Below are 11,508 nucleotides of genomic sequence, written 5' to 3'. Positions count from 1 at the left end.
AACAAACTTAAAATAATTTATTATTTATGAAATTTACAAATATGACAAATATTTAGAAAGACAATAATTTCATAGATGTGACAAGTATTTGAGAATCTAAATACTCTTATCAAAATAAAAAAATCCGGACTCTCTTTCTCTAAAAATCTAAAACCTCTCTTTTATTTTTTTACAAGCGGCCACCGATGGTCACCCCTTTCCTTTTTTTGTTTGAGGCTCGTGGGATTGACCAGGAGGGTAGGGGGATTTTTCGCAAATAATCCTCAAATCTGTTCATAAATTGGAGTTATTGTTACCCATGTATTGTGATTTATTGTTGCTCATATATTGAGATTTTGTCTTCAGATCTAATTCTAAGTTATTGTTATCACCATTATAGTGATTTTATCTAACGTCTTTTATTATTTGAATAGTTATGCAAAAAAAAAAAAAATGTAGATCTCTTTTCCAATAAAAAGAAGAAATTTAAAGGTAATCTTTTCGGATTTATAGAAAGACTATGAAATCGAACAGTGGCAATGAATAGGCACCAAGTGGAGCAAGCGATCACCTACTACACAAATATCATGCCCTGTCAAGTCAATCAGATACTTCAAATCAAAATTGTGTTTTTTTACTCTTTATATAAATGGTTTATTACTAAACTTTCTATATAAAAATATAGAAATATATTAATATGTATCTAATATCAGTTTTCAATTAATGAAATTCTAGTTTGATTTTTCTAAAAAAAAAAAAACCTTATAAAAATCGGATAAATCTTGCTCATTTGATTGCATGGTGTAATAAACTTCCATACGGTCAATTTATAATTTAATGTCAGATATATAAAAAAGTATCTAATTAAAATATTTAAGAAATGTATTTAAAGTGTCCTAAAATGATTTTAAAGTTTTTGAAATTACTACTTTTATTCCATAATACTTACCACGTTTGAAATTTTATATTCTTAAGAAAATCATTAAATTTATCTAAGTTACAATAAATTATTGAGTAAATTGATCATATTACCATTCATTTAATACTAATTATGTAAGAAAACCATTAAATTGAAGTAATAATTATTGATCATATACAAAGATTAAACATGGAAAAAAATATTTATTACTCATTGAAACCACAAATGTGATAAGTATTTTGAAACAAACTATCTTCTCAAATGTGACAAGTATTATGTAACAAAAATAGTAGTAAAATTAGAAAAGTAATCATATGTGTTTAAAAATATTGGACACGTGTCCGAGAGTGTTTAAGTTGTTGTCTGACGTCGGTACAAGAACATTAAACTTTTCAAGTGTACAACCTACAATATAATTTGTTAAAGTACTACTTTGGTTTCATGATACTTGTAATATTTAAAATTTCACATTTTTTAAAAAAATTATTAAATTTGTCTAAATTACAATAAATTATTGAGTAAATTGATTATATTATTCTTAATTTAATACTAATTCTCTAAGAAAATCATTAAATTAAAGTAATAATTATTGGTCATATGCAAAGGGTAAACATATAAAAAATAAATTTATTACTTCTTGAAACTGCAAACGTGATAAGTATTTTAGAATATTTTTTTTTTCAAATGTGATAAATATTATGAAATAAATCGATATTAATCTACTATTAACTGCATAGTGAACCAATTGCTCTCTTAATTAATTATAATATTATTATTTCAATTTAAATAAATTTTCCCTAGTATTTTTTTTTTTTTGAATGACGGTAATATAATTATTTTCAACACACTTAAAATATTGAAAAAAAGGTTTTTTTTTTTTTTTTTCCCGTTCATGACGAGAATCCTACATTAATTTGAATTGTGCATTATTGATGATAATGCTTTAGTCAAGAATGGAAAGAGAGAGACAGAGGAGACCGCCCAGTCATCCCATAGAAAGCTTCCACTTGCACTTCTCTCTACTCCATTTATATCTGATTAATTGAATATAATGTTATTTTCCTCTGTCATAAAATAAAACCCTCGATGCCCGTGCAAGCCTAAGTTTCTCTCTCTCCATTACCTTCTCCTCCTTCCTCTATATCTGTGTCACCCTCTCTTCACTTCTCTTCATCAAATGAAACCTTTCTTTCTCTCTCTCTCTCTCTCTCCATTTCCAACGACAAACAAGACTTAACAACTCAAGAAAACGAAACCCAATAATCTCTCTCCCTCTCTCTCTCTCTCTTTCTTTCATGAACATGGATTCTTCTTCTCACCACCAGAACTGGCTTGGTTTCTCTCTTTCTAATCAACATCACCAGCATATAAATCCCTCTCATCTCTGTCTTTTTGAAGCTTTTACCACCACCACCACCACTTCTTCTGCAGGTCCACTTCTCTCTCTGTCTCATATAGTATTTTCCACAAACACAAACAGATGCATACTCTTTGCTGCATAAAAAGAATAGATATAATCCTAATAATTTTTGGATTAGTTTTTATAGGCTTGTTTTTGAAAAAATGAAATGAAATATAATTTGTATGTTCTTTTTATTTTGTTATTAATGCTGTAGATAGAGGTAGAGCACAATCACAGGCACGAGGAGAAGATGTTACAGCAACAGGAACAGACCTATCAATATTTACTCCAACTGGACCAAAGCTCGAGGACTTTCTTGGCAGCTCCACCACTGCACCACCGCCACCGCCACCACAACCATCACTGCAGAGTCAGTTTCTTGCTGAAACAGCAGCAGCAGCAGCAGCAGCAGCACCACCACCACCATCTATGACTACTGACTCTGAAACGTGTGAAATATACGATTCTGAGCTTAAAAGCATAGCCGCTTGTTTCCTTCGTGGGTTTTCAAATTCTTCTTCTTCCTCCTCTTCTACTACTACTACTACTACTACTAATATTAATCAAGAAATAAATATCATTACCCAAAATCAACCATTACTAGCTCAAGCAGCTGAATCTGCACCAAGAAAAACTGTGGATACCTTTGGCCAACGTACATCAATCTACAGAGGAGTCACTAGGTATTCATTTATTTGATTTAAATATAAACAAAACCCAGATCTTTAAAATAAAAATAATTAAGGATTTATTTTCCTCTTTAGACATAGGTGGACTGGTAGGTACGAAGCTCATTTATGGGATAATAGCTGCAGAAGGGAAGGCCAGAGTAGAAAAGGCAGACAAGGTAATTTTCTGTTTTAAGATCTGAGTAATAAATCTTCTCTGAATCAGGTTTTGTTGATGTAAATTTCTTTATTTCATTCTACAATAAATATTTATGAAGATTCTGATCTGTTTTTGTTCGTCTGTTTCTTTTATGTGCATGACGAATGATTACTGTTGATGGTTGCACGAATATCATAATTGTTTCTCAACAGTTTATTTGGGTAAGTTAATATATTTATAATTTTTATTAATTCTTTGTCCATGGTTATGATTATCCATTTATAATAAAGTATATGATTAAATCCATCATTTTGTTTTTACTGTTGTGACTAAATATTCATTCATTCATTCTTCTATTTATGAAATCATTTATATATGATCTACTTCAGATTGGACTTTAGATTTTGCTTCTTGTTAACTTAAGACTCCGTTTCTTTTTGAAATAAGAATCTATCCTTAGATTCCTTTTTCAATAGTATTGCATATTTAAAATTTTTTTCTTATTTTGGTATAATTTTCTTTTAGGTGGCTATGATAAAGAGGAGAAAGCAGCTAGAGCTTATGATCTTGCTGCTCTTAAGTATTGGGGTCCAACCACTACCACAAATTTTCCGGTAATTTAAATTACATTAAGCCCTTTAAATATATATTTATTTATATATTTTGCATGATCAAATCATATTTTTCTTTTTTTTTATTGATGTAATTAAATAATCAATCTAACTCTAAAATTTTTATTCTGCCTTAGATTTCTAACTATCAGAAGGAAATAGAAGAGATGAAACACATGACTAGGCAAGAATTTGTTGCTTCGCTAAGAAGGTAATAATGACAATATTACCATATATTAATAAATAAATTAAACAAAAATTAATTTTTTTAGCTTTTATATATATATATTTTTGTTATATATAATAGGAAAAGCAGTGGTTTCTCTCGAGGAGCATCCATTTATAGAGGCGTGACAAGGCATGTGATATTTTTTGAAATTCATTTTCTTTGTATTTTTAACATACAATGTAGGTTAAAGTAAATTTCAATCATTTATATTTTTTCAAAAAAATATTTCAGGCATCATCAACACGGTCGATGGCAAGCAAGAATCGGAAGAGTTGCCGGCAATAAAGATCTTTATCTTGGAACTTTCAGTGCGTTTTTATTTTAATTTTTATTTATTTATGCATAGTATGTGCAACGCGATAATGAAATTAAAATAGTAAATATGTATCTCTTAATTAACTAACAGGCACTCAAGAGGAAGCAGCAGAGGCTTATGACATTGCAGCTATAAAATTTAGAGGGCTAAATGCTGTTACAAATTTTGATATGAGTAGATACGATGTCAAAAGCATAGCTAACAGCAATCTTCCCATCGGAGGAATTTCCGGCAAGTCAAAGAATTCATCGGACTCAACTTCAGAAAGTAAAAGCATGGACGGCTGCAAATCATCTGCCGACGACCGAGATCACCTTTCCTCAGCATCCTCAGTTACCTTTGTATCTCCTACTGCAAACTCTCCGTTAGGGTTTACAATGCCAGTCAAACAAGATCCTTCTGATTTCTGGTCAAACATTCTCGGATGCCGGAATACTTCGATTACAACATCGGTGAGCAACAATACCAAGAATGAAACCGGTAATAATGTTACATTTCATTCATTTTCAAACCCACTTTCTCAAGTGCAACCGAGTATCGATGTCGATTTCAACGTGGGTTCTTCGGTCAACTGCGGTAACAACAACGGGATATTATTGAATGGCGGTGGTGGATACTACGGTGGAGTCGGACTTAGTGGTGGCGGGGGCGGCGGCGGTAGTGGTGGGAGTAATGTCTCAAGTACGAGTTCAAATTTGATCCCATTCGCAGCACCGGTTGCTTTAAATAGTAGTAGCAGTAACTACGAGGGGAGTTCTAATTATGGAGGATGGATTGCACAATCTATACATAGTTTACAATCTGCAAAGCCTAATGTATCAATATTTCAGACACCAATTTTTGGAATGGAATGAGCTGTTTGTTTGTTCTCTGAAAAGAGGAGATAGAGAAGAGAGATTATAGATGAGAATGAGAATCTGTGGAAAAATGGTGAAAGTTAAGGCGGTAATGGAAATTTTTTGTTGCATGCCAGCATGCATGGACTTCATAGATTGGTTGGTCAAAATTTTTTTTTACTAAAAAAGTATTTTGACAGAAGCTGACCGTACTAACCGAGTTACTTTAATTTCTTTTTCTTTTTTTTTATTTTTTTTGTTTTCTTGTGGTCTTTGATTCTCTTTTTTTGTTTTTCTTTTCCTTTTCTGCTTTTTATTACTGACATGAATTTACTTGGGTATAAAATGAAAATTGAAAAAGAAATCCTTTTGTAATCTTTTTGTCATGTTGTTGGTTGGTACGTGAAGAATTTATTTTCATATGGTATTAGAGGAATTTTGTCTCATCTTTGTAATATTATTGTATATAAGCATGTAATAAAATTCAATGGGTTAGTATCATTAAAACACTCGAGCAATTTTACTTTGGGAATTAGCTAGTTGGCAATTGAATCTATTCTTGCATTGTTAGCCAAGGGAATGGAGATTCGAATATGAATGAATATGAACCTGACATATGAATCTATATGCATTTAGCATCGTACTTCACTCGCTATTAAGATTGAAACAAGCAGAAGGCAAAAAAAAAAAAAAAAAAAAAGGATTCCCAACCCTACATATCCTTAAAAAAATGAATCTATCATGCTATGCTAACCCTTTGCATCCCACTCTATAAAATAAATATTTATCAATGAATTTTAGGTCAGTGATTGTAATTAAATTCGTCTTTAGGTTTATTTTGAATTTAAACTTCAATAGTAACTAAATTGAAAAAAAAAAAAAAAACATTTACCCATTAAATTATATGGTTTATCATCCTTAGTCAAAGCACGATGTCTTTAATTATATATATCAAGAAGATAATGCTATATGTTTATCACTACCCAAATGTGGGCAATTAAGCTCCTTTTGACCTATGATTGACTTCAATTAAAGATTTGATTTTCATTTATACCATTAACTTTCAAGTGTGATAATTAATGAATTTTGAATTAAACAAAATAGATTATGATCCATATCATAAGAAATTATGATATCCGTTCTAAAAAGATAGTTGTCTTTTATTTTTGGTTGTTCTAAAATATAGTCCACTTTTCTTTTTTACATTGTAGTTAACCTTTAAATTGTCTATTATCCTCTTTTTAAATTTTATCTTATTTTCAATTATTCTCATTAATTGTTTATTATTTTAATATAATAATTGTTTATGTGTTATTTAAGATGCACATAATAAGAAAGTTATTATGAATAAAATTGTCATTTAATCATAATAATGGCTACTTTCTTAATATGTGTAAAAATAAAAAATGGACTATTTTTTTTGAGACGGAAGGAATATTTATTTTAATTCAATTAGATAGACCTTTATTTTATATATCGAGGAATCCCAATTTAATTTGATAAATAATTTTTTCATAAATTAAATAGCATATTTTCATAATTATTGATAAATTTCAAATGGCTCACATGAAATGGATCACTAATGTGAAAGAGTATTATGGGATACACAATAGAGGTAGTCATTCCTTTTACTCATAAATTTGTGAAAATTTTTATAGTAGAAAGGAGTTAAAGCCAAGATATCTCAATATGTGAAAATTTTTATGATCGAAAATCAAGATATCTCATTCTTTACATAAGTGGAAAGACTAATTAGACTATATTTAATTGGCTGTAAAAAAACTTAAATTTTTAATTTCATAAATTTTAAAATCATCAATCCAAACATTGCCATAATGTACGTATGGAATTCATATATAACTCAAAAGTAATAAGACGTGTATTTATTTATTTATGCAAAATTTGGAAATGAATATTAAAACTATGGAATCAAATATATAAAAATTGAAGAACATATTTTCGTACAAGTATAAATGTACGTATTCGTACAAGTTGGAAGCATATTTATTATTACCATGTTGCTAAAATTCTTTAAAGTGATATTCTAGTTAATTGATTAAGATTCTTTTATGTACGTGATATTTTTATGTTTTAAATATAATATTATAAAAATGAAATTAACTATATTTATTTTTAAGATACTAATTTCAAACTTTCACTTTCATAGAAACTTTAATCATCAATTCTCCATTGAAAAGCAGAGATATTACAAATATGAATATAGTCACAACTACTCATATTCATCAAGTAATCTAAAATTTGCTTCTTTTTTATTTTTATTTTATTTTTTATGAGCTCTGTCTATCCCTTTCGCTCAATCAATAATTGGGCGTAATAGACTTTTAGGTCTCATTTTATCCCGTCTCCAATGAGTTTTGTGTTTGATTACTGTAATTTTGTTTACTTTCCCTTATTACCAATTATTATTGACAGGGAAAAAAAATTTTAGTGGAATATTTGGGTTTACTATGTGCTTATTTTTTTATTTGTCATTAGATAAATACTATTTTGCGTGAATCTCTTACTCGGTCAGTAATTGTCTGAATATAATAAATTTGTGGATCTCACCTTATTTTTAGGATTCATTTGGTAAAATTAATTGTTGTAGCAGTTATTAGTTATTATAGAAGCTGTCAGCTATTTAATTAGTGTTTCAAAATGGGAATAACGTTTCATAATCTGCTTCTTTAAAGTCTAAGCACTAGTATAAATATAATGCTATTGAACACTATAAATAATAAATAATTTTTTGAGTTCATCAAAACATTAGAAGCTATATGAAAAACGAACATGTCTTATTTTCAATGAATTTTATATCGAATAACAGTGAGTATATTTTTTCTTTTACATTTCCAACTATGAGTAGACAAAACGTCTATCTAAACATCTATTTGTGTTCAAATGGAGGGAGAGGAAAAAATTAAAAAAAAGGAAAAACAATATGATAAAGAGACATATTTAAATTGAGACCAAATTGATGTGTGATCTAAAACCCTAAAATGCTTCCCACACATAAAAAAGGCAGTCTAAACTCTTAATTAAAGGAACCAAAACCTTGACCACAAAAACAAAAGAAAGTGAGAAAAAAACAAAAGTGTGCTATGAGCTTTAAGAAACTTTAACAAGACATATAATAATGTACAATAGGACAGAAAACAAAACCCATATATATTGTTAGCATTGTCTACAAGCTTTTTGTGTGTCCCTTTCCAAACTAGATAAATATATATATATATGCATATATTTATTTATATTAAATCAAAATTCCTGTCCTTTTCTTGTCTCTTATATCCCTCTCTTTGGATGATGGTTCACCTTTTTTTTCCCCTTTGTACCTTTCGGCGCTTAATAGATCCTCACCCTCATCATCACATGCCTTATTGTTTTGACCATTGTTTTGACTGTCTTATATAGTAATTAGTTATACACTTGTTACTAAAATTTAGTTTGTTTATTCTTTTTAAGCGCGGAATAATATTATAGGTTATGCAGGAGGAGTAAATCTCTCTTAAACTTGCTAAATTGATGAAAGTTCTTATAAAAAAAAATGAATAATAGATCTCTTATTCTTGACCTTAGTAAAAAAAAATTAACACACTAAAATTTAGTTAATTTGCAAATTAAGTGAGATCTATTTGATTTTCTCTTTCTATAAGAACATGGCAGAAAAGGATTTTATATTCAAGTTCCATCTAGCCACAAGCTTTCAGGAATAGAAAGAATTACCTTTTATTATAGAGCTCATAATATTATTTCAGCATATTTAATCTATCAATAAATAAAATAAAAATGCTTGATTCCCCCTCTCCTAAGATGCGTGGATTGCTTGAGCAGACATGGTGGGTGTTAGCTGGCCTTGTGTAGGCTAAGTTTTCTTTTTTGGGTTTTTATCCCCTCCTCTCTCTGTTCAAATAAATAAATAAATAAATAAAATAAAAATATTTTAGTTAATTTAATTTTTTAGTATATATAAAAATTTTTAAGTGAGCATAAGTTTTTTTAAAAGGAAAGTGAGCAAAATTATTAGCTAACTTATTTAAATGAGGTACACCTACGCTGGATCTCTTTAACTCCAAATGATTGCGGTATCTCACACTAATCAATTTATAATTTTTGATAAGTGTTATTTTTATAGTATTTTTAATATAATTTTTATTAGGATTTTTAATAGTTTTAATTACTTTAGTTAGCTTTTTATTTAGTTTTATTTATATTTTTCATTAAAGCTTTCTTGAAACATAACTTGCTTAATCTTAAGGAAATTTGTAGGATGTTGACACAGAAAAGAGCAAAACAAAGCAGAACACTCAAACTTTAGCACGCCCGTGTTGGAATCAAGGAAAATCAATGTGGAAACTCAGGCTCTAGCACGCACAAGCTGTGCTATCGGGCACGCCCGTGTTGGAATCAAGGAAAATCAATGTGGAAACTCAGGCTCTAGCACGCACAAGCTGTGCTATCGGGCACGCTCGTGCAGCAAGAGGACATCAATCCAAAGGCATGTTTACCTGAGCACGGTCCTTGCTGTATTCCATCATGAAGACTCGGAGCCTAGCAAGCCCTAGCTGTGCTATGTGGCATGCCCGTGCCATAGATTCCTCTTTAAATGTGCTCCTGACCACGGCCCTTGCTGAACCATCCTTAGAACTCAGGCTCCGGCAAGCCCTGACAGTGCCACACAGCACGCCTGTGCTGCAAATCAAGTTCTATTTTGGGTTGCGAACACCAGCTAGTCCCTACTATTTACATGAGCCCACATAAGATGATTTCCTGATGTGCAGATCAACTTCTAATCCTATCTGAGGGAGTCCTAATTGAGAAGAAATTCAAAGCCTAAACAATTTCCTATTTTCAAAAGGTTTCTTACTTAATGAAGACTGTATTTCCTAAATGAAGTCGGATTTTCTCCCAGGAAGTCTATATAAAGAGAGAACCAATTCATTATAAAGCTATCTCTAGTTTTATAATCTTTTGTTCTATTATTTTTCTCTCTTTAAGACTTCAAGTGATCAAGCATTGTGTCAAGATTCAAGGAAGCCGTCCACGTTATTTGACTAGTTTTTATCTTTAAACTCTTAATCTTGTTTTTACTTTTCATTATTCACATTGATTATGGAATTATTGTCAAGTTTAATTGAGTTTTATTTAATTACTATGTCGAACTAAACTCTCATACTAGGAATTTGATGTAGCTTAATTTCTTTTCTAATTTATAATATTAGATTTGTTTTTCTTTGTTCAAAATATAATTCATTATTGAGCTTAACGCTTCCATATAGAGTTTCTCTCCTAGATTGATTTATTTCATTAATTACTATTGGGAGAAGGGTTTTTGATATGAAAAAGGTAATAAATTACATGAAAATAATAACTTGATGCAGAAGCTATATAGTTTGCCTCATGGGGGTTTTCATAAGTTAACAACCTTAGGTTATGAATTCATAAACAAATAATAAAACTTAATGATTTAATTCATATTTGATTGCACTATTAGAAGATAGGTAATTAGACCGGATTAAAATAGCTCACAATATATTGGGAGAGCTTGTTAGTGATTTTATGGTTGTTTCCCATATTTGAACAATTAAAATTGATTAACGAACTAATAAGATAAATTGAAAAAAATTAGGTGAAGTCAAAATATCTAGTAGTTTTTAATCCCTGATTTCTTTTAATCAAAAATTGCTTGCTTGATTTCTTTTTATTATCTTTATTTGTCGAATTTAGTCTCTTAAAATAATTTTCTTAAATTGTCGTTTAAACAATAGTAGGTTAATATAATTTGGTACTAGGTATACAATTATCGAGGGAACGATACTCTACTCGTTATATATTACTTATTGCGATTTCTACTTGCGAAAAATCACTGTCAATTTTCGAAATTAAATTCTTTTTTTTTTAGTAAATCCAAAAATATATTTTCACTTGACCTATACATTCAAAAACCTCTTGAATACTATGAATAAAAAAAAGAAAAAGAAAAAGAAATAAATCTCTTGAATACTATCTAAAAGGTCACTATCATATATTATTAGTAATCCTATCTAATTTTTCTCAAAAAAAAAAAAAAAAAAAAAAAAGAACTATCTAACAAATCATTGACTTCACTATTTACTTTTCTACTTTTTAGAGACATTTAAAAAAAAAAAAAAAACATTAAAATCAATATTATAGAATTGGTAAAGGAAATCTAGAGAACAAACCTTAGCAATTTTAAAATTTAGAGAAAAATGTAACAAAAGTGTGGATTTAGAATGATTATCTATTTTAGATTCAAATAGGTTATGCGCTTAATATATTGAATATCTATTATTTAAATATATAAATTTATAGTAATTTATTGATTAATTCATAAAACCTTTTATTAAACAAAATAAGAATTTAAGTG

General features: G+C 29.2%; 1 protein-coding gene across 1 annotated transcript; it reads left to right on the top strand.

The window, feature by feature from the left end:
- The first annotated feature begins 1,975 nt into the window (after window positions 1-1,975).
- Window positions 1,976-5,627, top strand: AIL5 (AINTEGUMENTA-like 5). Its single transcript, XM_012218656.4, has 9 exons — window positions 1,976-2,329; window positions 2,515-2,983; window positions 3,065-3,147; window positions 3,341-3,349; window positions 3,654-3,742; window positions 3,877-3,950; window positions 4,047-4,097; window positions 4,200-4,276; window positions 4,375-5,627. The coding sequence occupies exons 1-9, from the start codon at window positions 2,194-2,196 to the stop codon at window positions 5,136-5,138; spliced, it is 1,752 nt and encodes a 583-aa protein (XP_012074046.1). The 5' UTR covers window positions 1,976-2,193; the 3' UTR covers window positions 5,139-5,627.
- The last annotated feature ends 5,881 nt before the right edge of the window (window positions 5,628-11,508 follow it).

Source organism: Jatropha curcas, chromosome 8, assembly GCF_041381405.1.
Source record: "Jatropha curcas cultivar XTBG-Jc1 chromosome 8, XTBG_Jcur_1.0, whole genome shotgun sequence".
Taxonomy (NCBI): domain Eukaryota; kingdom Viridiplantae; phylum Streptophyta; class Magnoliopsida; order Malpighiales; family Euphorbiaceae; genus Jatropha; species Jatropha curcas.
Note: the sequence above shows the minus strand (reverse complement) of the source record. Positions and strands in the feature narration are given on the sequence as shown.